We start from the raw sequence: 27,236 nt of genomic DNA on the forward strand, positions 1-27,236 counted from the left end.
AGTAAAGATTTTTTTTTTTTTTTTTTTTTTTTTTTTTTTTTTTAAAAAGGGATGTTATTAATTCTTTTAGATTATTTTGAGGTCAATTGAAGAAATTTATTCTCATTTATAAAACAAGGATTTGATTCACTGTCTTTCAAAACACTTGCTATATTCATCCAAGTTCAAAAAATTAAATAAAAGCAGATTTGAGTGCAGAAAAGTTCACTTGTTTTCCGTTCTGCTTATTGTAAATATTTGGTTGTAAAAAGACAAATACTTTGTGCCGAGTAAATTATAAAAAGTGTGAATTTCTGACATTTGAAATATAACAACCTGCAAATGTTGCAGTCCAAACTGTGTTTTATGATATTAATATTAAACATGTGCAGCTCTAAGTAATTTTGGCATGAATAATGTGTTGTTCCCTGCAGATTGTGTTCGTGGCCATTTTCCTGCACAGTAACCTGGAATGCGTGGAGCCCATTCTCATCCCCATCCTCTCCCTGTACATGGGTGCCTTGGTCCGCTTCAGCATCGTCTGTATCGGCTACTACTGCAACATCCATGACAACATTCCAGACTCCAGCGGACTCGACGTTGGGGTACATTCTGTTCCTTTTGGATGGAGGAGTTTTTACACGACGTGAAGAATGAAAATAAACAAGTTGCTTATTTGTTTCTGCAGGGCGACGCAACAATCAAAAAGATGCTCAGCTTCTGGTGGCCACTGGCACTCATCTTGGCCACGCAGCGCATCAGTCGACCTATCGTCAACTTGTTTGTGTCTCGAGACCTCAAGGGGTCCGCCGACGCCACAGAGGTGCGTGCATAGAGTAGACATCATGCCGGCACCTCATTATCTATGCGCATTTAAGATGCTTTTATAAGCAAAGCTGCTGTTAAAGTTCCCTAATACCTCTTCAGCTGTGTTTTGGATTTCAGGGTGTCTGCGCGTCTGTAAAAAGTCTTACATTTTTGTGTCTAACATTAAGGCATTAAAATGTCTTAAATTAATTTTGAAAATGTAAGATGGTACTAAATACATTAATCACGGATCTTAAATTTTGTCGTGGCAGGACTGTTTAATGAAGTTTATCCTTGTGGAACTTTTCTGTCATGTAAAAGTTTGAGTCACATGCAAACCTCTTCTCCATTCTGTGACTCGAGGTTTTTGTGGCTACCGCTAACTCGCTGCTTATGTACCCTTGCTAGCTAGGTAGCTCACTAGCTTTTTGTTTCTCTTAAAGGTACAAAGCCAGGTTCTCAGTTTTTGCTATGCTTGATTGTAACGTCTCAAGTTCCTCCAACCGTCCCCTATATTTATTTATTCTTTTCAATCTTAAATTTCATTCAAGGTGGCATTAAAAAAGGTCTTAAATTTGACTTGCTGAAACCTGCAGATACCCTGGATTTCCCCAGTTGAAATGCCAGACTCCCTCTGGAGCGTTCTGCCTCACAGAGACCAGCGCAGCTACTAGAGACAATAAAAAAATGAAAAGAGCTGTTTACCAAAAACGAACTGACTGGAAATCAGTGACAGCGCAGACTGCCAGTGGTTTGTTTGAGTGATTCACCACTCAGATGTGAAACTCGGGGCATGATTACACGGCACGAGAACATTCCTGCGTGGCTTTGCTGTTCCTGCCTATTGTCGCTGGCGACAACGGTGAGCTTCAAGGCGGCTGTCCAGAGATGAATCTCTAAAAAAACTTCTGGGAAAGTGAGAGGCGCCGTGTGCGGCTCCCAGACTGGCTGTTGTTAGGCTGCCGGGGTGGATTTAGCCGGCTGGTATTTTTAGATTTAAAGTGACGGCGCGCGGGTGACTTCTACCTGTTCTGTGTTTGTCATTGCAGGCCGTGGCGGTGCTCACAGCCACATACCCAGTGGGTCACATGCCCTACGGCTGGCTGACTGAGCTCAGAGCCGTGTACCCGGCCTTTGACAAGGTAAACCCGACGCTGCAGTGTTTACAGTTTTATATATTTTAGATGTGGCATACTGCATGACGACGATTTGACCTTTTTCGCAACAGAACAATCCCAGCAACAAGATGAATGCTGACAGCCCGGTTAACAAATCGCACATTAAAAAGTTTACCTTCTGCTGTCTGGCCCTGTCGCTCACGGTAAGCACAAAAATATTCACACCCCTGAAGAGTTTTCCCCACTCTGTCACATTACAAACACAAATCTGAATGCGTTTTGTGCTAATTGCAACATACTCTGGAGAAAACCCCCCATCTTTCTCCTTGCACTTCTCAATTGGGAAATGCTTTGTCAGTTTATTAAAAAATATGCTAATTTGCATCAGAGCTCAGGTTTCTAGCTGCAAAATATATCAAATTTCCTTCATAGTATAAATGCATGCAGCACTGCACTGTCTTAGCATTAAAATTGTTTTTTTTTTTTTTTTTGTTTTTTTTTCCAAAAATATTTTTGGCAACATAGATGGACTTGGGTTAGACTGACCAAAGACAGGAAGTGGGTTGGGAACGTTTACAATTATGGGAAAAAGAGAAAATACTGAGCAAAATGCAGTTTATTCATATTCAATATGGCTGTCGACCAATTAATGGGAAACGGATTTAATGAAATTAATGAAAAACCTAATCTGTTTGGAGGAAGAGGTCATCATGTTTAAATCATCCAACATTTTCAGTGTTTAGATGTTTTCTTGTATGAGCAGTTTGCACCACATCATGAGTTGTATGTCTGAAAGTGCAACTGCAAGTTAATGTGTATTGAATGATTACTTCAGTTCAATAAATCCATTAAACTAAATCAGATGGTAGCCAATACTGTGTTTCAGTCTTCATCTTGCACTACGGCCTCAACTATCCACTGGTCAAATAAATTAAATCAACTAGAAACCTGCTGGTTACACATAAATGAATACGTAAGCATGTTTTTGCTGCTTGTGTTGAAATCCTTTAGCTTTGAAAAATTGTCATGATTTGACAACTTCACAGTCGCAGAGCTTTTCTTTTACAAGTTAAGGGTTTGCAGAAACTCTCAACTTGATGACCTCAGTGGCTTCGGGGATTGTTTTTGTTTGGAGGCGACAAGCTAACATGTGGAATGGTTTGTTCATAGAAGAGCACAGCTGTTTGATGTTTATAGCTGTTTTTGTGACTTGACTGGCAGCGTTTCATCTGAGGACTCGTACAACCAGCTAGGTGTTGTGCTGAAACATGCGAGCCTTTATGCAAATAGACCTGGCGTTGGATTGCAGTGATGCAGGCGTCTACATTAGCGTGTTTTTCCTGAAGAGCTGAGCATCAATCCCGCCTCAGTTCTCACTTTGTAATGGCCGAAGGTGTGCAGTTGTGCTTTTGCAGTTATTCAAGTCGCTTCTCTCTGCTCACGTAAGGATAAGCAGGAAATCTGGGGTAATGTTTTGGTCTTTAAAAAACAAAGGGGAGGAGATTGTCACGCCAGATGTAGAGTCCCAAAGTTGTCAACAAGAACATGAGGGTGTGTGCAGAGATCAACACAATCCCAACGTGTCGAGACCTGCTGTGATTGTAAACTTATGTAAAGCAGACTAAGAAAAAACTGAAGCGGAGCCGGAGTGTGTGTATGTGCCTGTGTGACAGAGATCAATGTGTAATTCAACCTTATGAGAACAAGCTCATCGCTTTGGATGTCTCAGCTTGTTGAGGAGATGCCGCAGCTGAGTCAGAGGAGAAGAAGGCTTTGGCCCGAGGCCTTTCAGATTAGTCTGATGTGACCGTGTCCAAGTAAAGTGATGATAGATGGTGAGGTGAACCAAAACTACTAATTAGCAGGTAATCCATTCTCAAGTTTTGGGCCAGGAGATCGCCCAATCTTTCTGGAATCCTCATCTTTTCAGCCGTTTCTCATTTTTCTGGTTTACCTTCAACCTGCAGCTCAAAGTGAGAATTAACATCAGCTGAGAAATGGGGGAAAACAAGTGACGAGTCCAGTTTCTTCAGCTGGGACCAGTCTGGAAACCAGAGCATCGGGTTTTAAATCCTTCATCAAACAAATGAAGCTCTTGAAACACCTGAAGTCCTCAAAGATTTACTTCAGTAGATTTAGACTTATTACACTGAGAGATATATTTTAAACATTATTTTAGGTAGGTTTGATTATCAATTGTAGCAAATGAAAACTCAAGTTCCAGTTTCTCTGAAGATTTTAAATTGCATGTGATAATGAAGTATTTGGGGGTATTTTAGATGGAAGGGAAAAAAATTTGATTTTTAGCCAAATTATTCCGAAATTTTGAGAATAATTTCAACTTTAATATTTTCTGGTGTCAAAAAGTTATACATTTTCAAAAAGGCAATTTCACATGACTGAAGGAATAAATTTACTACATTTAAACAAGGATATTCCAACATTGGTAGGAAAAAAAAAAAACTTGGATGCTTATTAAGATTATAAATTCAGACTTTTGTCACAAAATACCAGAGATCTTCTAAAATTGCGATGATAAATGTCGGATTGTCATCTGCTTGTTTTACCAAAGTTCAAGGTGTCGATCCCATAAAATAATCACTTAAACCAAATGTCTGATGTGTCAGAATATCTTAGAAAAATACAATATTAAAACTGCCTTTAATCACAGAGTAGCATCCCTTTTTTTCTTGCAGATTGAAAGTTTTTCAAAAACCTGTCAATATTCTACTTTTTTCTTTAAAAATGTGAAATGAATTTAGAAATTTCTTGGGGGGTTTTTGACAGAAAATGCTTCAGTTATTTATGGCATCTGTGGAGTTGGGAGTCACAGCCGTTAATAAAGCGTCCTGAATGTCTCAGCAGAACCATGAGGCTGATCTCCACGCTATAGTGAATTCATGCAAAATGAACCCCAACAAAATGTTGAATTTATATACTGCACAGCACATGCTCAGACTTTTAATTATGTCGACATTTCTGAGTTTAAAAATCGTTTTTGTTGATGGTTTTCTGAGAAACTGAATTTTAGAGTTTGGTAGCCATAAGCCAGAAACTTAAAAATGTAAATGAAATGGAGGAGGAAAAAAAGTATTGTTTTCAAATTTAAGTTTTGTTAATTGAACTACTGAAATAAATTCAATTGGCTGCACTAATTGAATGCCTGAAGGACCTCTGCAACTCGGCTGTATCAGAAATAAACGGAGGCAGCATTTGGTTTCTGGAACAAACTTCCAGAAAACCTGAGATTTGCAGAAACCTTTGGCATCTTTAAACCACTACTGGGAACATAATTGACCAAGGAACTGATGAGTGATTGAAATTAGGGCTGCAGCTTATGATTATTTTAGTTATTGATTAATCTATCAGTTATTCTGATGATTAATAGGATTAAAAAATGGGCACATTCTGCAGATTTCATTTAAACCCTGAAATGTTTAAAACTATTTTAGAAAAGCATTTAGATGTGCAAATAAACAATTAAATGTCCTTTTTGTAAAAAAATAAAAATGTTATTGCCTAAAATGCAATGACATGATATTCCATTATTATACGTTAGATCATTTTTTGCTGCATCTGCAGATGAAGACGATACTTCTAACTCGGTTCTTTCTGCTCGACTTGAGATCAATATAGTGTAGTGCTGTTGATTTCATTTTTGGATGAACTAATAAATAATCTATAGTAAAGATTTTTTTTTTTTTTTTTTTCAGAATTTGAACCAAATGAAGCTAAATTTATGTAACCAGAGAATTTTGGGCTATTACAAGGGTTTTTATTATTATTATTATTTTAAATGCAAAATGTAAAAATTTTTATAGTTTGGTTTTAATTGCTGCCCTATTTTAGCAAATGACCTTTTCTTTTTTAGAAGAGTTTGTATAATCCAGTTAATTAATTGATTACCAAGTTATCTGAGAATTATTCGAGTCTTCATGATTTAGTCCGATTAATCGTTCGAAGCTTTTTGAAGCGCAGCGGTTGAAACGGCTCTTTGCTCTTTGGATCGTCTTGAGCTGCTCGTCGTTTTCCATGACTGAAACTGCAGGAATCCACCAGCCGATCTGCTGTTGCTCAGAGTTGCAACACTTGACGAGTCATCAGGGAGAGCTTCTGAAGCTGCACTATGATGCATCTGTGTCAGACAAATGCTCTACTCCTCTGTCTTAGTGGAGAGGATAGTTATCGATCGTTGGTTTGAATCCATTTGACGGTTTTCCAACACGTGGATGTTTTATTCATGATCAGATCAGACGGTTTCCTCCTCGGATGTCCTGATCACGGTGCTTTGAGGTGCGATGCTAATACGACTCAGCAGCTCCTTTGTTTTGCCAGAGCTTCAAAGACCTGAGACGTTCAGCTGCAGTAAAAATCACTAAAGCAGGTTCTGAAGAATAATTGATCCGTTTGTTCCAACGCCCAGCTTTGCTTCGTGCTGTTCTGGACCCCGCGTGTGTCCGAGAAGATCCTGGTGGACGTCATCGGAGTGGAGTACACCTTCGCCGCGCTCTGCGTGGCGCCGCTTCGGATCTTCTCCTTCTTCCCGATGCCAGGTGAGGTCGCAGGTCACGGCTCGTAGGGGACGCTGAAGGGGGCAGGACTCTGACTGACCCTGAAATCTGATTGGCCATCGCCACAAGAGCCGCCAATCAGTTTGCTCATATCGTGGCGTGCAGAGATTAGTTTTGTCCACATTCCAAGCCAGTAGATGACGGAAAGGCTCCTTATGTTGTGGGGTTTTTTTCTGTTTTTTTTTTTTTTTTAATTTTTATGCGACATTACATCATTAATACGAAAGAGATTTCCATCTCTAGTCCTATTGGCAGGTTGATGTTTGTGATGTTTAATAAGAAAACCAGCCTCAGACTACTGCACCAAGAAAAGAAAACCTTCTTAAAGGGGATAATTGAACACTTATTTGTAGACTATATTTGCTGTCTATAATAATTTAATAAAAGTTGAATAAATTCAGCATATTTTTTTTTATCTAGAAGCTAATTGTAGATAAATTGGCTTGTACCCTAAGTCACTGTAATAATTTACTGCTAAACAGATCCTTGTGTTTTGTTTGGTTAAATATAGTTTAGTTATTCCTCAATGGAATCTAAAGCTGCGGTGCATTTAAAAATTGCAGTGTTGACCCTCGTACAGTTTGTGCCCCTGCCATTAGAAGAGAACCTGGACTCGGCCCTGTGAGGTGGGACGTGTCCCTGACGCCTCCTTCCTCTGTGTGTTTGCAGTGACCGTTCGGGCTCATCTGACAGGATGGCTCATGACCCTGAAAAAGACCTTCGTCTTGGCTCCCAGCTCCGTTCTGCGTATCGTCGTCCTGATCATCAGCCTGGTTGTGCTGCCTTACATGGGGTAAGTGAACACAGCAGAGTTGACTTGTAGCACTGCGTTCAGAGCAGCTGCTGAAAAGAAGAAGAAGAAGAAGAACTCTCCTTCACCGATGTGGAAACGCAATAAGAAAGGCATCGGATTAAAGTTGATCCTCTGCTGCAGGGTCCACGGGGCCACACTCGGCGTCGGGTCCCTCTTAGCCGGTTTTGTTGGGGAGTCGGCGATGGTCGCCATAGCAGCCGGCTATGTTTATAGACAACAGGTGAGCTTTCATCCCCCGCCTCCATATCTAGAACAAGGCATTTCCTGCCATCTTTAATTATAAACGAAGCGTTCAGGTCGAATGGGAATGTTGACGTTTGTTTTCAGTGATGGCACGCAAAGAGGAAAAGTCTGACAGGAAAGCTGGGAGATGTTTATTCTGAGCACCGATGGGATGTTCAAACAGTGGGAAGGATGGTAACCCAGCAACATTGTTCAAAGTCTCTGCAAAAGAGAAATACAAGCTTCTTTTTTTCAGAAATTAACCCATTATTCCTAAAAAAGTTTTGACTCCTAAAAGTATATAATTAAACCATTAAAAAAACTGATCACAATTAAAAATGCAGTTAGAAAAAAACAAATGAGGTTCATATTAAAATTTTTATTGAATGCCAATTTGTCTAAACCTCAGGGAGTTTTTTTTATTTTTATATTTCATTTATTAGCATAGCTGTTTTGTATCGGAGAACCTTCTAGCGAGGTTAGCAGTAGTAATATGGTATTCCCTGAAAAGCTGAAGATTGGAGGATTTCTCTGTGTTCAAAGAGATGCTTCAGTTTCCACTGATCGTCTTGCTGATGTTTCTCCCTTGTGCCTGTATTACATCCAGAAAAAATGTCTAGGAGGGACTGTTTGATGTTTAGGAGTGACGGTGATCAAACAATGGTTGCAGAATAAACACACAAAGTACAAGAGATTAACGTACAAAGGCTCCCGTTTGTGAATATGCAGCAATGAACACCGTAAATGGTGGAAACATCCAGAAGGTCATTGCTAATGTAACTCACCTTTATGGTGGACAAATTGACACGATAACCAGCTTGAACGTTACCAGAAACGATCTGGTCTGAAAAGAGTGTTGACTTTTTGATCTGGACTGACTCCAGCGTACTGTGGAAATGTTTGTCTCCCAAACCAGGTGGACCACATTTCTGGAGGCGTAGTCCAGAACACCTGAGGCTGCCATTCCTGACTGTTGATGCTTATTGCCATTGTTTTTGCTTTTGTTCTCTTAAGCATCTTACAAAAATCTTGCAAAATTAAATCTGAAGACTTTTAGGACATATCTTATAGGAAACAAAGTTAAAACGGCAAACTTGACTTCATGCTAGTCCACATTTGATCTAAAAGACAGAAAACTGAAATAAAAATTCTTTGTGCCTCTAAACAAGAGTGAACCAGCATCAGTTAGAAAAAAGAACATATGGAAATTGTAGATTAATCTCAAAGTGAGACCTGTTCTGCGTTTCACACATTTATGATCTGGTTTAATAGGAACGTTCATAGTACATAAACAAATGCAGCATATAATTATTATTTCCTGAACATGGCCTGTATAATTATGGTTCCTGTTGTTCTTGTTCCTTTTGTGCTAATCTAACCATTTGCTGGAGCAAGCTTATTTATTTATTTATTTATTTTTATAAAGGTTATGTTGTCAAAAACAAGAAAAATGTTCCTTTAGCCCTTGAATCACCTTTAAGTTGACCGTATACTTTTTATCTAATAATAATGATGATGAATCATTTCACTGCATTGAATCGTTTCAACAACTTCAGCTCCATCCATTAAAATGTTTTTTCATATTTAACACAAATCTTTTCTGTTTTAATGTCTGACTGAAGGACAAAGCCCCAATATATATACTAAAAATAAAGTTTTCAGCATTAATCCACTCAGTGTGGCAAATTTTCAATAAAAAAAATACTTTATTTCGTCGTTGTGCGTAGGAAACATCTCCAGCAGCAGTCAGTCTTTCAACAATTTTTAAGAGGCTTCTGACTGAACATTGTTGCTTTTTTTTTTTAGGTCTCACTTTCCAGGTAGCAGAGACGATATTCCACTGTAACATGTCTGTTGTTGGAAAGCTTCACTAATCCACCTCATTTGCTTTTGCTGCATTCACTTAAATCTGTCTGGCCGTGTGGTTGGAAAGCCAGACTATCTTTGCAAATTCTGCAGCTTTGCAAAGATTTACAGTTAGTGGAGGTTCTGCAGGGTCCAGTTTATTGTGCCATCACGTAGGAGCATATTTATTTAACCGCTGCGTTTTATCAGCAGTATCTGCTGTGCAGCTGCAATCTTTTGTTCTCACCTTCTTCGTTGACGCCTGAAAGCGTATTTCTCATTCCTGTTCTCAGAGGAACAGCGAGATGTCCAACGAGCTGGTTGTGGAGGGAGGCGACTCCCCCACCCAGATGGACGCCATCGAGGAGCTCCAGGTGGAAGAGGAGGCGGAGCAGGAGTGAGCGTCCAAAGCACAGGAGGACGACCTCGACGAGGAAGGTCTGCAGAAGACGAGGCGGCTCGGACTGGGGGAAAACGTCCGAGGCGTCGACCTGCACACTATCGAAACGCACACTGTAAAGAAAGCCATGCACCTCCAACCCATCGGTGTAAATACTGTCTCTGGTTAGCCCTTTCCCTTTAGCTGGGTGTGTATCCTTTCCTAAGTTTTCACTGGTTAAAGAGGGAATCCGACACTGGAGAACTTTCTCCTCAGCAGCAGGAACGATGAGCCGGGTGTTTGTGGAGTTGCCAAAAAAAAACAACATAAAGAAATAAAACGACTAGAGCTTATCATTTCATGTTACTTTATCAGAGTTTAGGCAACGAGACCTTGTTGGATTCAAACGCAGACACAATGTGGAACTTATTGGGTTGTGCAATCGTGTTTTACATACAACGGTGTACAGATTCTTGTTTATATTGGATTGTGTATATTTAATTGCTGCGAGGGGTCAGGAATCCCTCATCAAACCACTGTGTGTTCAAGAATAGCTCTCCGTTTCCCTTTCAGTTCTGTCTGGGAGTTGGACCCACTTTGTTTTGCTAAGCCTTTTTCCTGCTAGTATTCAGACTGTCGTATGTATATACTGTATAGGCATTCTTATTTACAAATAAATTGCTTTATTATTATTAACCTTTTCTGTTGTCTGGAATTATTGGAGGTAAAATTTAAATGAGATTGAAGTCAGAACTTTTCTGCTTTATTTATTCCTAACCCAGATGTGATGCATGTCTGGACCTGATCGTGTAAAAGTTCCAAACATCTGACCAAATCCGTCAACTTCGGATGAAAGACAAAGATGGACTGAGATGGATCTGACCAAAATGTCTGAATAAACATGAAACAAAGTTTAAAAGTGACCTATTTTGCACCCTTAAACATGTTAGAATATGTCTATGGGCTATGCAAAATATGTTCACATTTTTTGCCGGAAAAGCTTAGATAATCTTTGAAAAGCATCAGTAGAGCCTGCTGCTCAACCAAGAGTACTTTTTTTTGTGTTTTAACTGGCCTTTTATTTGAAACGGAAATGACCAAGTGCGAAGACGTGTGGTAAAGGTCAACAGGTTGGGACTTGAACCTGTGATGGCAGCGTTGATGACTGAGGCCTCCATCATGAGCTCTATCCCGGCGCCACATCCACCGTGTTGCAAACTTTGTCAACATGAACAGAAAACGGGCCAAAACGTTTTCCAAAATTTTCCATTTATTTCAATGCTAATAAAAACTGACAGTGCAAGATCAGTCCTGCACACGGCATAATAAATCGGACAAGTTTTAGACTCGACACAAATGACCAACATTCATTCACATTGTGCATCGTTTCTAAGGCAACATGGAGGACCAAGCAAGCCTTTTTTTTTGTTTTACTTAAATCCTGTGGCTGGTGGTTGAAGCATTTGCCAGTTTTTGTTTTTCTTTTGCAGCAACATCGGTATGTTTCCTTCCTTCAGCTTGGTTAAAGGCAAAATGTTACTCACTGAGTTTGACACACACAAAACACACAACAGTTAGAAATCACACTTCTGACATGGAGGCTGCCGTTAATCCTCCGAGTCTTCTGATCCTGTTCAACTTGATCAATCAGTAAACTCTTCATTGACTAATTCAGCCGTCTTAAATTAACCTTCACACCAAATGAAAATACTTTTTTTTCCACCATCAAAACAATAAATAAAACATAAAATAATCCAGTGTAAATATGATATATATATATTTTTTTTTATCTCAACAGTTTTCCTAGCCAGCAAACTGATCTGGGTGGAACCGAGATGATCCAAGAAAACTGAATGTGTACAAATACCAAAGTAGAAAACAAAGTTCTTACAGTACAGTGCATACAAGAGCGTTTGGGGACAAAACATCTCGTACAGGGTCTCAAATCACCACGTTGAAACAGGAGGTGGTTACATTTTGGGATATATGCTTCGGCGTCACCTTGGCTCAGACGAAAGAGGAAAGAAAACCTCCAGGAGTGGAGAGGATGGAGGAGAGTAGAAAACAAAGAGTTTTTTTTTTTACACTTTATTCCCTGTCCTAATAATTTAGTCACATTCTTCCACTGACATCCATTCTTTAATTTACTGACTCATCCAGCCACTGATTGACCATTCATTCATTCATCCATCCATTATTTGATTCGTCCATCCATTCACTCATTAACCAGGCGTCCTTCCATCCCATTCATCCATCCATGGTTTCATATTTTGCAGCCTGGTCTCTGTTGAAACATCTGCAGAAATTTCATTATGAAGTTTTCTATTTATTAATGTGTTTAAAGAAATTAATTGAGAAATCTGGAAATTTGACACAAAAAAACCCCAATAGAAACCAAAAGTATTCAAAGGTAATAAAATAATCATATTTTCCCCCCAGATGCTCATCGGTAAACTGGTCTGACCCACAAACAAAACAAAACAAAAGTCACTGAATTAATCATTTCCCTTCCTACATTAATAATTAATTAATTATAAACTGTTTTCTTGCAGAACTAAAACACAGAGTCATTCATGACATGAATGTTCAATGTGATTCAGGTTCTTTTGTTTGCCATCATTACACTAAAAGAAAAAAACCTTTATGGCACAAAAAAATAAAGATTATGGCAAAAATAAAAGGAATGTTACGATGGCACTAACTCGACTAAATCATTCGCCCAGCCCGGCTTATTTAACGCTGATCTGTTCTTCTTTTGAGACAAACTAACAGCCGACCAGCCTTGGTTTAGTAAACATACACAGTGGAGAATCTGAGACTTTTTGGACAGAAGCCAGGACGCATATATCCCAGCATTCCACCTGGAGTTGGCATAAACGTGCCACTCTGATAGACCTGAGGGGCGTTTGCACAGCAGGTGGGCTTCCTGCGGCGTCAATCAGCTGGCGGTCAGCTCCTCGCCGGGCTCAGCAGCTTCAGCGACCGGCACGTTGTAATGGCGGTCGTCCTCCGTGACGAGGCACACGGACGGCCAGTCGTCCCGGTGGTCGTCCGGGTAGAAGGTGACGAACTCCTCTGTGTTGGCCTTGTACAGTCTGTAAACCTGAATGGTGTGCTGCAGGGCGTAGCCGAGCAGGAACATCTCCACCTGCACACGAAGGACAAAAACAAATCGTTTGACAGAAGTCCAAAAGACGTTGGAGAGACGAATCAAACGGTTTTTAATCAGCTGGGTGGAGCTGCACCCTCCACCCAGCTGATTAAAAACCAGCTGGGTGGAGCGGTGCAGCTGGAAAAGCTTTCATTCATGTGTTGCAAATAATTACATCCACAACAACTAAAACCACGACTCAAGCACCGGCATGTTTCACCGAACACAGTTTATGAAAAACCCTCCTCCTGTTCCAATGCACAGCCATGAACGGCGCTTTTGTTTGCAGCGCAGGTTTTATTCAAATGTATTCAAAAAGTCCCAGGATCTCTTTATTTGTTGCTCAACACACAAACCCAGAGAGCGGAGGGCGTCGGCTGTACCTGCTCCAGCCCGGCGCTGAGGCCCACATGCCTGAGGTGGTTGGAGAGGAAGGAGCGCGGGCAGCCGGACGAGTCCCGCGCGAACAGCAGCCAGCAGAAGAGAGGGACGTCTTGACCGGCCTGCATGCGGCCGTGCAGCTCCGCCGCCCTGCCCAGCATCAGCAGCTTCAGCGCCTCCAGCATCCCCAGCTCCTCCTCCTCGCCCTGGAACAGCCGCTCGCAGAGCCGCTGCCGCTCCGCAGAGCCGGGACGCTCGGCAGCCGCCTGCCACTGGACAGGAATCAGGAATTTACTCTGTGATCAAGTGTTTCATTTGCTTCTCTGTGCATCTATAAATATATTTACTATATTTTAAAATAAAGAGGAAAAAAACCCCACTTTATTTTAGTTTTTAAAAAATCTCCCAGGTCAGTTTTTTTTTTTTTACCTTTAAATTGAAACAGTTACCAATATTTAAGTTTTATATACAATGCATATACATTTATTTTAAAATACTGAAACTTCAATTTTTCAGTAATTTAACCCCATTCACTTACTTATTCACATATTTTCACTCCAAATAAAACACATTTTTAATTATTTATCTGTTAAAATAGACAAAATTGATTACGCGTTAATGCTTTATAAAAAATTTTTTGTTTTACGTTAAACAAATAATGTAAAACAATTTTACATAAATTATTTTTATACATACTGTTTAGAAGTATAAATGATTTAAATATTAATGTTATCGACAACAATAATAATTGCATTTCTACTCATTTGAAATGATTTATTCCCTTAATTAGATTTCACAATAAATGACATTTTTCTTATTGATTTATAGAATTTATAAACTTCATATAAATTTTAAGCAACAGCTGATTTTGGTATCAAAGTAAATAGAAAATGAAATTTATTACATCTTGATAATTAGCAAATCATTTTACTTACAAAGTAATTTCAGAAATAAATAAAAAAAATTAAGTGCTTTACGAGAGTAAAAGAAATGATTAAAAAAAACTACTAATTAGCTAAATAATCTACAAAATCAGTAAATCACTAATCAAAATAAAAGCATAAATGTGGGAACTATGTTTCTACTGCTGAATCAAATGATGTGCAGGTTTAACATTAACTGGTTACTGGATGCTGTGAGGAGGAGTCTGGCTAAGTACTGGTAGTTTATCCAGGTCAACTACCCTCTGGGGGCAGCAACACTAGAATTAATTAGTCTAAGACTCTGAAGCAGGACCGGCTTCACTGGATTCATTCCAGGTTTCTGACCTCATCCCGCCCACACTGACCTGCTGTGACTCCAAGGAATTTACTGCAACGCTTTTGGCGAATTGGTTTACGTGGGGGTCAGCCTGACCACAAAAATCTCACTAAGCAGGTGAAGCAAACAATAACTCACACAAAAATGCACACACCTCCAAATTGCTCATAGGCTGGTAGGTGGGAGGCGAGGGATAGCTTGGAAGTTTTCCACAAAGCCACTTTAATAGCAAACTGTATGTGTTAGGCTCTCAAAACGATAAGGAGGAGAAGGAAAAGGCACAACCAGCTGCTCATGAAGCTGCAACTGGAAGGGGCAATAATTGAAGCTGATGGCAGAAGTGTATAAATGTCCATGTTTCAATTCTACAGTTTGTAGATAAACAATGTGCAAATGCAGATGTAACGTTTTGGTGGGGGGGCTCAGAAAGAAGAAGTGAAATGCTGATTTGGAGAATGCAAAGAACATCATGAAAAGCCGGTGTCCCAAATTTGCTGCAATCCGGCAGCAGGCATGGAGCTGCTTATTTTACTGTCTTAATGAAAAACCGTCTCTGAAACACTTTAAAAAGACTACAAGATGGAAAGTTTTTATTTAATAACTGAGGTCTGACCCAATTAAAATACCTCAGGGTGATGAAAAATAACTAAAACACAAATTACAGCTGCAAATGGTGACGTTAGAATTGTTCTTTTATATGCATCTGAGTGCAAATTAAAACAGGCGTGGAAACATTTGTCTTTAACCTGCAATCTGACTCAGTTTCTTTAGTTCTGAACGTTTCTTCAAGAAATGCAGAGAGAAGAAGAAGAGCTGAATCTTTGCTCCTGTCTTCTTTCATCAGTTACTGATTTAGACGCCGTATTAAGTTCCTGGATGTGTCGGATTAAGTAATGACCATCAGTTATATAACAGCACATCCTTTAGCTTCAATCAACAACATTTCATTTAGTGAAGCACATTGTGTTCATTTTCCCCACTTAGATAAGCTAAACTATGACATTACAACAGAGACGTGACTTTGAGACTACCTTCAGGAGTTCCCATCCTTTTAAGAAACACCTTCAGAAGCAGCCTCCCTTTAACGCAAGGCAGAAATCAAACCAAGCTGTGGAGGTAATGATTAACACCCTGGAGTCGATGGTGGACTCCAAAAGCTCAGGGTTTTACTGGCGTTTCCTCCGAGCTGATTTGCAGTCGGTACCGTTTTCCGGAGCAGCTCCATGTAGCCCTTCAGCCGCTCAGTGGGATCTCCGCTGCCGTCTCCGGGCGCGTGCTGCCCAGGAAATCGCCACTGGCTGATCAGCCCTTCCTGCGCCTCGAGTTGCTTGGGCAGCTGTAAACGACAACAACAACAAAAAAATCCCACAGAAAGTTAAAACGGTCAGTGTTCAGTGCCTCAAAATGTTGTTCGTAAAACTGTTTTGATTTTAAATCCAGGAAAAGTGAAACAATCTGCCAGTGGAACGAGACATTGTGACATTTCACTTTGATCACTTTTTAAATAAAAAATAATAATAAAGAGTTACTGAAATCAAGCTCATATTTCTTTTTTTGAGTTAGTCCACTTGAAATAAGGCAAAACTAAGATATTTTCATGAGACGCTACACCAGAAATACTTGGTATAATTTTGTATTTTTGCAGTGCATCACAGAGCCCTGTTCTCATTACATGTGAGCACATCTGAAAAGGTGTGAGCGAGGAAAACAAAGGAATGGGTCAAATTTCCAGCAAACTGTTGTGAGACGGATATCCAAAACGTAATCTCCAGCTAGCGTACCGGGCGAGAGGTGGGGTCACCCTGGACAGGTCGCCAGTCTGTCGCAGGGCAACACAGAGACACACAGGACAAACAACCATGCACACTCACACACTCACACCTAGGGGCAATTTGGAGAGGCCAATTAACCTGACAGTCATGTTTTTGGACTGTGGGAGGAAACCGGAGTAAGGAAACATAATCTCCTAAATGTAAAGAATACTTTAATAAATGTTTAAAGATGTGAACCTTTACCGTTAGAACTGTGTCGTCTTGCAGCCACTGAGGCACCAGGTCGCTCTGGGACAGCACCTGGAACAAGGTGGCTCTCAGGGCGCAGTAGTTGTCCCCTCTGACTCTCCTCAGGCGGCTGAACTTGGCAGACATCTCTTTGTACCCCTGCAGCACAACCACAGGAAGCCCCTCAGACGTTGACAGACAAAACCCTGCCACCAGCAACGTGGAACGCTTCTTGCAAAGCCACCAACTTTTCTGATGAGAGCGCTTTTGGCAGTGTTTCCTTTCCATTCCCTCTCGCTGTAAGACAGGATGTCCACGGCCGGAGACAAACTGCAACTGTCCTGAGCCTTCAAACCTGGGAGGAAACCAGGGGGACGTCATTTAGATGTTTCTGCATCGATTTGAGGACGTAAAGGCATAAAGCATAAACTGAGAACATTTACTTTCTGAGTCAGATGGGTGCCGTGGTTTGTGACTCACTGCAGACAGCTCCTCTTCTCCGCGGTACAAGTCTTCCTCGCTAAAGGGAAACAAGCATTTAGTCATTTTTACGGTTTATTTCAGCAAAACTGAACCAATAAATATATAGTTGGAGCTGTTTCCAACACTGGTGGAAGGAAGGTTTTATCTCTGCAGCCGATGCTGTTGTAGAGAACATGGAGTATTAACTAAATGCTAAAAATAAACAGAACCGGCGCCACTGCTGTCACAACGCCTCATGTTCTCGAACTATTCCACATTTTCTCTCATTTCAACCAATGACCTCATTGTATTTGATCTAACCAACACAAAATAGTGAGCAAGCAACTCTTTATATGTCTCCTAATCAGGCTTGAAACTTATAATTATTTTAGAAAGAAATTGTTCTGAAGTTTAATCAAATTTGTAATAAAAAGATTTTTCATTCAACCACTTTAAAAAAACCAAATGATAAAATCCTTTTTTTAAAACTAAAAGATCAAACATTTTATTGCCTAAATGCAGTGACCTTTAGTGTATGACTGATTATTTGTAGAATAAAAAAACAATGAGCTCTTCCCTTCCTGTCTGACTTATCAATACTCCTAATCTGTTGATTATTTTTTGGATTAACCGATTAATAATTGGGTAGCAAAAGGTACCTAATAGGAGATTTTTTTTTTGTTGACAGAATTAGAACCAGGTGAAGCTAAAACTACGAAAATATGTGTTTTCTTCAGCAGAGACAGAGAAGCTGCTCAAAGTTTATCTGAAGAAGGATGAAGCTAAATGCAGGTGAAAACCTGGCAAAATGTTGAGACATGATTCAGATCCAAGTGTTGTAACGGCCCAGTCAAAGTTTAGACCCAAATCCAATTAGGATATCAGTATCACTGCTCGCAGATGCAACCCATCCGATCTGACTGAGCTTCAGTTATTTATGAGAAAGAAATGAAGCTCAGTAAGAAAAGCTGGAGGCCGACCTGCAGCTGTAATTACAGATAACACAAAGTTGAATCCTCACAGCATTGACCCAGAGGGGTAGAGTACAAGATTCAGATGTCCTTGTGTTGGTCTATAAAACACACTGAAGTCTGAGGTTGTAACGGGACAATCTGAACACTTTTTGCAAGGCAGGAACTGAACCCTGAATCCATTTGAGACCCAGAACGATTTTCACAGACCTGTCATCCAGACCGTCTTCCTCTCCTGCTTCGGGCTCAACGTCGGCCTGGACGTCTGAGGTTCCAAGCTGCTCCTGGATCGCAGGCTGTTTCTCAACCGGAAGATCCTCCGTCTGGATTAAACCGTCCTCCACCTTGTCCTGTTTCTTTTCTTCATCCTCATTCTCCTCTTCAGCAACATTTTCTCCAGTTCCCTCCACAGTTTCCTCTGCAGGACTCAAACCCTCAGGGTCTCTGTTTTCTTCCTGATTCGACTGTAAGCTGCAGAGAGAATCCACATTTATATTCTCTGTACGTTATGTGCTGCACTTTAATCAAAAGTTGAGGCGATAGAAAGCTGCATGCATGTAGTTTTCCTGCAAATGCTGCAAGGAAAAGATGTCTAAGTGGTTTCTTGCTCCCCCTTGTGGCAGAAGAATTAATTAAAAAAACACACAAGGGTTTATGTAAACATGTCTTCTGTTTTCATTCAACAAAGCGTGAACCTGCTGACCTGTCCTTGGCCTCTGCTGCAGATGCGGCGTCTGGCGTCGTGTCTGAGCCGACGGAGTCCAGATTCTCCTGAGTTGGGCCGACTCCTGCGGGCTCCGGTCCAGACGCTGGAGGCTGAGAGATAACATGGCTTTTTGGGTCCACAGGATCGACGTTGCACTCCGCAGAGCTGCACGCAGAAAGACAAACATTTGTGCTGAACGACTAAACATCAGGTGAACTTAATCTACTTATAGATATGATTGAGGCCATTAATCATTAAAGCAGCAGTGAACTTGGGACAGCAAAACGCAAATATTATGCAATGAAAGAACTGGTAAACTATGGAAGTACATATATAGATGCTTATTTCAGCTCTCATATGGAGTCAAGTCTTTATCCTCACAGCAGTTTACCTAAAATTTAAATATAATAGCATAATAATCCAAATATATCCTCCCACAGATAAAAAAAATAATAAAAAATAGTTTCTAAAGAACATTCGACTCTGGAACTGGAAAATATTTATAATATCCAAAATAAACAAACAAAACAACTGAAACAGCAATAATTGAAATGGTATATGAAGACACAGGAACCAAAATTGCATTTGAAAAAAAAATAATAATCATGCAGCTTAGACAGGAAAAACAGGGAAAAAGTGCCAGTTTGGACTTGTGTTGAAAAGAAAATGCTGCAAACATTTCTGAAGCAAAAATACTATATTTTCAGCTATATTAAAGGGAAGCATCTCTAACAATTGTTGCCCAAACAGAAATTAATTTAGTTTGCGATTAATTGAATTATTGACGTTTTCCTTTCACTTCACTTTTGTAACATAATATCTGAAAGCTCAGTGTGTGAAAACCAGCAGAAACCAGATCCGGTTACTGATTCCGTCCTGAACAAAAGGTTTAAAATACAAACATGGACTAAACGACGTTCCCATGTTAACCTACCAGCTGGCAGCGTCCGTGTTTGTCTCCTGGCTGACCGCAGAGGTGGACGCCTCCGGAGCGCTTGGCTCTGATAACGCCTCATTATTTCGTGTGAACTCCTCCGAAGGTTTGGCCTCGGCACCGATGGCAGCGTCTCCTCCGGGACCAGCGTGAGAAGCGCTCGCCGTGTTGTCCTCTGTTGGCCTGTTTGACTCAGGAGGGGGGAGGTTTTCTGGAAGGGCAGATTCGGGTTCTGGCGAGACGGGATCCGAGACGTTCTCCTGCCCTGCGGTTAGACTTTGTTTTTCTGTTTTCGGCTCTTCGGCGGCGGCGGCGGCCAAAGCTTCCTGGGCGTCAGGCGCAGAGATGTTTTGCGGCGTCGGATTTAAAGTGCGTTGATCTGCAGCGGCATCTTTCTGTTCCTCAAGTTGCGTGCCGGCAGTGCCGTCGTTGCTTGGCGAAGTGTTGGCCTCCTGAAGGCCTTCAGTTTGTAAATGTCCATTTCCCTGAGTGGCGTCGGGTTCTCTGAGTGTGTTCGGTGGCTCCTCCTTGGTTTCCTCAACACTGCAAGACATAACACAGAATGAGCGGAGCCCCAGAACGCAACACCACCCCTGAGACCTCCAGAAAAGCACAAATAAATGAGCAGCATGAGAGAAAGCTCGGAGGATTCTCCCGAATCTGGAGGTGGAGAGGAAGCAGGAAACCTTTGATCACTGCAGCCACTTTTTAATGATCATTTCTTGACATTTGTCACCAATTCATGAAATGACGCGACTGTTTGTTGCTGACAAACCCTTAAAGGACAGGTGGAAGTTCCCCCGGCCCCGTTTGCAGCCTCTAACGGGATTTAAAAGTTATTTGTTGATGCAGCCCGTCCCACGGATACCACAAGGGGAAATTTGCCTGGTTCCCCTGAAGTTGGCCAAATCTGAAATCTCTTGCTTTCATAACTATGTTCTCTCTGCTCCCAGACCAGCCATGTTTTATAGATTTATTCACTAAGAATTCACTAAGCAAACAAAACAGAAGCGAGAAGAAGCCGACTCTCACCTCGTCTCTTCGCCGTTTTCTGGACCACAAGCACCAGCACCCGAGGCCTTCGAGTCGTCTTTCAGCAAACCGCTTCGTTCCTCCATGCTGCCGCAGGGACGTTCTGCTCCAAAACAACAACAGTTCCCCATCTGCTCGGGGGGCAGGCAGACCCGGAGTTTTAGGAGTCCATGGCGGAGGAGATCGGGGTCTCAGGACGAACCCATGGTGCTGCCTGGTGAATGTGGAGACGCCTACAAGCAAAACATGAAGCGTCAGCGACAGGAGAATGAGATGGATCAATTCATGCAGCCCGACGCTGCTCTGATTCAGAAGTTCCAGATTATTCAACGTGAAAGCACGCATGTTTTAGATGCATCTTCTTCAGGCCACATGAGTCACATGATTGCATTACTTCCTCAGCAGGCGGCAGGAACCTGTTACTGACAAGTTGGGCCAGGTGTTGCAGAAAGGAAACACCTAAAGCATGCAGGACAGAATGGGTACCGAGGAACACTGATGTCAATTATTATTTTTAGATATAAACTCACTTTAAAACGCACCCAACTGTGTGTGACTCAGCCGCTGTTGCTGCCAAGATTCTTCTCAAGTCAAGTTTATTTGTACAGCTTGTTTCATCAGTTCAAAGTGCTTTACACCATAAAACACAATACAGGAACATTACATTTTGACACATGCCTTCATCATGAAGATATTAAACAGGAAGTGTCCCAGCATTGAACCTGGGGGTACTCCACATGCAACTGCTGTCTGCACAAATTAAAAATTACCTGCGGACACAAACAAGTCCCCGTTCTTTAAGTTTATTCCCAGATAAACTGAGGAACATTGCCGTCATAGAAATCACACAACCTAAAAGGAGCTTGAACAACCAAAATAGCATTTCTATGAGTATTTGCACAACTAATCTTATCAGATTTCCTGACGTTTGACTCATGGCCCACACAGTCATATCCTTGAGCCTTCAAAAACCACACTTGCATTAAACAAATCTTGTCAATATTCTTCACTATTGACGTCTAGATATTTAAATTGATGATTAAAATCCAAGTTCAAGACACAAAAGCGATTTTAGCACCTACAGCTGGATGAGACAACTCGAATCAGTCAACAAATTCCTCAGATTCTTGTTTATGTTCACGAATTAAGATAAAGCTACGCCTCATTGTTAATATCAACCCAAGGAAGTAGCATGCATAGTCACAAGCAAGGCAAACTTAACAGCATCTACCTGTGTTGGAAAACTACAGTAATTATAGGTGAACTTACCTTGTTTTTGTTCAACTGGAGATATAAACTCCAAGCCCTCAAAATCATGAAGCTCCAGTTCTTGTTTCACTTTTACTGAGCGGAGTTAGCCAGCTAGCTGCTGTGAACTTAAAACACAAACACGAGTGACAGCAGCTCGTTTAAAACCGCAGCTGCCACAGTGGGTAGTTCTCCTTTCCAGCGTGTCACCGTCCGTCAACACGGAACATTTCTGAAAACATCCGTATTCCCCGTATTTTGAACGGAACATCTGCTCACGATGATCCCTTAGCTTAGCCGGAGCAGCAGGTCATGGCTCTTGTGATGCGCCGCTCGCGACGAGCCGGATCTTTGCGTCGGCTCGTTGAACTGAACGATCTGATAGGTGTGGATTTGGAAGTCGTATAACAAAACAAGCAAAAGCAGTCCCTTACGTTTTTAGTTTCTACTTTTGGTAGCTCCCTTTATGTGTCATCGGGGAAGAGTATCTGCCATCCTCTCGCTGTGTCATGAGCAATCTCCACTACATTCACGAACGTTTTCTAAAGCACACTGTATTTCAAATATTGTCTGTTCAGCACAAATTTTGTGTTCAATGACAGTTCTCACAATTTATTCTGTTTTGATAAGAAATCTGCCATTTGTTTATTCACCATGAAAAGGAAGATAATTTATTGTATGCAGTATCCAGAAGAAAAACATTAATGCATTATGAATAAGTTCAAATATTGTTTTTGCTTTTTTTCTAATGTGAGACAAAAATCAAATGTGTACCATACCATACCATACCAACTTTATTTATAAAGCACTTTAAAACAACCACAGCTGATACAAAGTGCTGTACATTAAAACACAGCATAATAAAAAAATAAATAAATAAAAACTCTTACAGTTTAAAAACAAAAACATACACTCTAAAACTAGATCCCGCAGGAGTTAAAAGCCAAGTAAAATAAATGGGTTTTAAGACGAACTTTAAAAGTGGACAGTGAAGGGGCCTCTCTGACCTGCAAAGGCAAGTCATTCCATAACTTAGGACCTATGACAGAGAAAGCCCTGTCCCCTCTGAGCTTCCTCCTGGATCTTGGTACCTCCAAGAGCAGCTGATCTGCTGACCTGAGAGACCGATAGGGTACGTAGGGGTGAAGAAGCTCAGAGAGGTAAGCCGGGGCAAGATTATGCAGTGATTTAAAAACAAACAAAAGAATTTTAAAATGAATCCTAAAATATACAGGCAGCCAGTGAAGTGAGGCCAGGACAGGGGTCACATGCTCCCTCTTCCGAGTTCCTGTCAAAAGTCTAGCAGCTGCATTCTGAACCAGCTGCAGACGTGAGAGCAGCGACTGACTGACTCCCAGATAAAGTGCGTTACAGTAATCCAGTCGAGTCGAGATAAAAGCGTGGATCACTGTTTCAAAATGTTGCCTGGAAAGAAAAGATTTCACTGATGCCAATCGCCTTAAATGATAAAAGCTGGACTTAACCACGGCTCTGATTTGGCTGTCCAATTTAAAATCACTGTCCACCTTAAAACCAAGGTCCGTAATATGTTTAAAATATACCTCCAAAGGTCCAAGGTCAACAGAGGAGGACTCAGAGGAGCCACTGGGTCCAAACACAATCACCTCTGTTTTGTTTTCATTACAATTTAAAAAGTTCAAGGCCAACCAAGATTTAATATCACCAAGACATGCCAGGAGATGTTTGATAGAGTGGACAAAAGTATATAAGTATATAAAGTATAGTGTATAAAAGTATATAAAGTATAGTGTAAAAGTATATCTTACCACCTTTCATGATGGAAGTATGTTAAAGTAGCTCTAATTTATTCTTTTTGAATACTTTTATTTATTTATTTTTTGTTTAAGTGTTGCATGTTTGAACTATTATTCCCTCTGGTTTCAGATGCTGTGCAGATGAAAGTAGTTTTGCTCTTTAGCCTTTACTTTTTGACTATTATTTTGATGCACAATTGTCTCAAAATCCTAAATACATGAACTACGACCCCAAACCCCAGAAGAGTTGAAAAGGAGACTTCATGGATGCAGAAGAGGACCAAAGATCAGAGAAAAAGATCAACCACTCTTCTATTAATCATAATAGGCAAGGATCATATCTTCCAAGTTCCTCTGCCTGTATTTCTAACTATACGACCAGAAGATATGTGTTTTACATATGTGTATTCAGAGATGCTAAATAAATAACAAAAGCAGTTTTAGCTTTGAAAGCTACAAAAGGTGTGGGATCCAGAATTCCTCTCTCTTTTGAGTAAACCCGGTCAGATTATTCGGATCCAAGCAAAGAGCCGGAATTCTCATCACTCCACTGCTCGGTTAGAGCGCATGACGTCATTGCCGTGTACGCAGACAATTTTGCTGCAGCCAAGCGGCTTTTGGAAAACCCGCCTGCTCACAGCTGGATGTTTGTTCATTTGTTAATATTAAATAAAATAAAAAACAGGAAGACAGTAATAAAAAAAAAAATCAATATGAAATAAAATATTTTTATATCATTTTTGCATTTTCATTTTATAAAATATGTATTAAACCAATCAGGATGGACTGAAAAAATAAACAATCCTCTCAGTGCTTTCTGCTTTGTCCAGATGACAGTACATTTTATTTTGTAACTTTATAGCTAAAGTTTAGAGAACACAGCAAACATGTGGTAAACATTGTTTTTTTTTATATTCAAAAATGTCCAAAATAACTTAGAAAACTTGTAAATATACAGTATTTACATGAAACTTTTTTCAGTTTTGTGTAGAAAAGTCTCTAAGTCCTGGTCAGACCACAGCGGTTCAGGTATTGCTACATGTTCCTCAGCTCCTCTATGTGGCTGATCAGTTCCTGCGGCAGCTCCAGCTCTGAAGCCACATCTATGCAGCGCTGCACGAGGAGGTCCAGACCTCCAGCTGACCCCGAGGCGGCACAGCCGGACTCACAGAGGAGATTCTGCTGATTATGAGAACCGTCCAGGTCCATTTTCTGTTCGCTCCTGCAGCAGTCCGTCTCTTCGCAACCTGCGGGTTTCACCTCCAGATCCTCCATGCTCTCAGAGACGTCGCTCACGCTGGGAGGAGGATTCTCCAGAGTTTTCCTGATGCCGTCGATGATTCCCTCTTCGTGCTGCGTCACTTGCTGCAGGAGGTCGATCAGACGGGACGGGACGGGCTTTTCTGGATGCTGGATCTGGTACCAACACCATACAGCGCTGCCACAAAGAGGACCCAGAGTCAGAAATACAATGACACAAAGAACAGAGCAGGACAGGATCCTACTGTGGAGGGAGAGACTTCCATCACTGCAAAAACAAAAGAGACTCAGGATGTTTCTAAATGAAAATTAAGCTTTGACTAAAGAAAACCAAAGTCAGAATTTAGGGGTTTTAATTATCTAGCTAAACTCGTTATTTATCCCTGTTGGACCGTTTATGCAACCAAACTTCAGTGATTTTATTCTGAAAGCATTAAAAGTAGTTAAAAGCTTGTAGAAAAGCCAAAAAGTTTAAAGGAATTGTATCAAATCTAAAAAATAAAAAAAAAGATTGGTTTTGTGTAAACTTCTGATTATAATATTATTAAGTTTGCGTTGCGTACAGGTCTCTTTATATCAAAAAGTGAATCTTTTTTTGGAACAGAGTCTGCGCAGAAGACCCCGCTAGAGACCTACTGCAGTATTCAGGAACATTCCTGTCATCTAGGAATGGGCTGAATCCCATCTATCAAATTTGTTTAATATTCTTACCTCACAATCCCTCTGAGTCGACCCACAGCCACAGTCCGAGCTGCTCCTTCTCTGAATCCCATGTTAAACCCCCTCTGAAGCGAGGCCTCCTCTCCGGCATTCACTCCGTCCACATAACCATCCTGTTCAAAACACCGAGCAGTAAAAAAAACTAAACATAAAACTACCACCAGTCATAAACTGAAGTCAGAGAAGCACACCACAGTCTCAGCTCGGACAGGTGAGCTAAAGCTAACTTCACCTTGATCCGTTTCTTCATGTTGGATGCCCACTCTTTACTCTGTAAATAAAGGTCGTCCGCATTCTCGTCGAACACGTCTTCAGCGTTGAACGACGCAGCTTTCACCCAAGACATCACGAAATCAGCTTAAAAGCCCGTGTTTCTGTAACTTCCGACGTTTAAAACGCATCTGAAGAGCCGGTGGTGTAGAGGCAGATTTAGCTACCTCAGCAATCCTTTACAGGTGACGTCACAAACCGTTGCTGGTTTTCTTTTTTATACCGCCATCTGCTGGACTGGAGTGGAGAGCCGGACTATATTCAAAAGAGAAGAAAAAAACAAAGAAAAAAAGAATAAATAAAAAGAAAGTAAAAATAAATACTTCTGTTAAAGAGCTTTATAAAAAAGTTTTAAAAAGTCTATCTTTATTTATTTCTTAAAATTGTTTGTCGATATAATGTACCCCAAAATACCATACTAGCTTTACAGGAATATACCAAAGTCCACAAAACATAATAAAGTTTGAATAAATAAAAATGGAAATAAATGTAACAAAAACTAAATTTCTTTAATTTTGAATCACATTTTTTATATTCTTGTTTCATTCATAAAGGCAGTTTGACATATTCCTCATTTGAATAATTCCAGTTACCTCTTTCTTATCGCCAATCTAATTCAAGCATCACCAATCTGCAAAAATATTTATATATTTTTTGTCCTACAGACATAAAATCTGTCAGTTCTATTTAAGCCGATACTAATATTAATTCTTCTAAAGCGCAATCGTCTAGTTTTTTGTTTGGTCAGTGACTGTTACTAATAAAACCTGCAGGGGACGCTGCAGCCTCACTTTAAAAACGAACGAGTTTTAGCAATGCACGAGATTATATATTAGTTCCTTTAAGTTTTATTTGCTCCTTTTTCTTTTAAATCCTCCAAATGTTTTTATTTTTATTTCATGTTAAAATGTTGCTAGATAAAAAATTTTTTTTAGCGTATTCATGATTTATTAAAAGTTTTTTTTTTACACATTTATCTGATACAAGATTTTGAAAAAGCACAGTTTAATTTCACATCATTTGTAGCTGTTTTAAAAGAAAAAATAGGCATTTGGACAATTTCTAATTAATTCAAACTTTAAATATCTGATTAAAATAACATTAAGTTGTTTAAATTTTTTGCTTAAGAATACAATAGAAAGTCCACTTGTAAAATAAATGTACATTTCATTCAAATGAATGTAATGTGTTTTTAATGATTTAATAGTGTATAAGAAAAATAAATGAAAGTACACCGATTTTCTTCTTTGATAATTTCTCATCTAAAAACATGTTCTAAGAAAAATCCTTTTATATGCAGCATTGTTTTTATGTCCAACAGATTAACAATG

At 40.3% G+C, this 27,236-nt stretch overlaps 3 protein-coding genes across 3 annotated transcripts in view; 1 reads left to right on the top strand and 2 right to left on the bottom strand.

Moving 5' to 3' along the window:
* Window positions 1-10,435, top strand: part of ankha (ANKH inorganic pyrophosphate transport regulator a) — a 15,209-nt gene extending 4,774 nt beyond the window's left edge. Inside the window, exons 5-12 of the mRNA XM_008396655.2 lie at window positions 414-584; window positions 668-802; window positions 1,836-1,928; window positions 2,015-2,107; window positions 6,328-6,457; window positions 7,145-7,268; window positions 7,410-7,509; window positions 9,650-10,435. Of these exons, the coding sequence (XP_008394877.1) occupies window positions 414-584; window positions 668-802; window positions 1,836-1,928; window positions 2,015-2,107; window positions 6,328-6,457; window positions 7,145-7,268; window positions 7,410-7,509; window positions 9,650-9,757 (954 nt within the window). The 3' untranslated portion in view covers window positions 9,758-10,435. The remainder of the gene's footprint in view (window positions 1-413; window positions 585-667; window positions 803-1,835; window positions 1,929-2,014; window positions 2,108-6,327; window positions 6,458-7,144; window positions 7,269-7,409; window positions 7,510-9,649) is intronic.
* A 552-nt stretch (window positions 10,436-10,987) lies between these two features.
* LOC103456844 (protein IWS1 homolog) lies at window positions 10,988-22,319 on the bottom strand. The gene is made up of 11 exons (XM_008396656.2): window positions 21,902-22,319; window positions 20,633-20,865; window positions 19,601-20,143; window positions 18,664-18,831; window positions 18,171-18,431; window positions 16,971-17,047; window positions 16,776-16,882; window positions 16,543-16,686; window positions 15,732-15,863; window positions 13,270-13,539; window positions 10,988-12,883 (listed from the first exon to the last, which is right to left on the bottom strand). The coding sequence occupies exons 2-11, from the start codon at window positions 20,761-20,763 to the stop codon at window positions 12,674-12,676; spliced, it is 2,043 nt and encodes a 680-aa protein (XP_008394878.1). The 5' UTR covers window positions 20,764-20,865; window positions 21,902-22,319; the 3' UTR covers window positions 10,988-12,673.
* A 2,085-nt stretch (window positions 22,320-24,404) lies between these two features.
* Window positions 24,405-26,086, bottom strand: otulina (OTU deubiquitinase with linear linkage specificity a). The gene is made up of 3 exons (XM_008396657.1): window positions 25,868-26,086; window positions 25,627-25,748; window positions 24,405-25,093 (listed from the first exon to the last, which is right to left on the bottom strand). The coding sequence occupies exons 1-3, from the start codon at window positions 25,979-25,981 to the stop codon at window positions 24,691-24,693; spliced, it is 639 nt and encodes a 212-aa protein (XP_008394879.1). The 5' UTR covers window positions 25,982-26,086; the 3' UTR covers window positions 24,405-24,690.
* Between the last annotated feature and the right edge of the window lie 1,150 nt (window positions 26,087-27,236).

Source organism: Poecilia reticulata, linkage group LG20 (genome assembly GCF_000633615.1).
Source record: "Poecilia reticulata strain Guanapo linkage group LG20, Guppy_female_1.0+MT, whole genome shotgun sequence".
Lineage (NCBI taxonomy): Eukaryota > Metazoa > Chordata > Actinopteri > Cyprinodontiformes > Poeciliidae > Poecilia > Poecilia reticulata.

What these genes read in the sequence shown, in the direction of transcription:
- otulina (XM_008396657.1), bottom strand. Translation starts at nt 25,981, where the DNA reads ATGTCTTGGGTGAAAGCTGCGTCGTTCAACGCTGAAGACGTGTTCGAC. An exon ending in ACATGAAGAAACGGATCAAG is followed by an intron (nt 25,749 to 25,867) that starts GTGAAGTTAGCT and finishes TGTTTTGAACAG; the next exon opens with GATGGTTATGTGGACGGAGT. An exon ending in CGACTCAGAGGGATTGTGAG is followed by an intron (nt 25,094 to 25,626) that starts GTAAGAATATTA and finishes TCTTTGTGGCAG; the next exon opens with CGCTGTATGGTGTTGGTACC.
- LOC103456844 (XM_008396656.2), bottom strand. Translation starts at nt 20,763, where the DNA reads ATGGGGAACTGTTGTTGTTTTGGAGCAGAACGTCCCTGCGGCAGCATG. An exon ending in GAAAACGGCGAAGAGACGAG is followed by an intron (nt 20,144 to 20,632) that starts GTGAGAGTCGGC and finishes TATGTCTTGCAG; the next exon opens with TGTTGAGGAAACCAAGGAGG. An exon ending in TCAGCGCCGGGCTGGAGCAG is followed by an intron (nt 12,884 to 13,269) that starts GTACAGCCGACG and finishes CTTCGTGTGCAG; the next exon opens with GTGGAGATGTTCCTGCTCGG.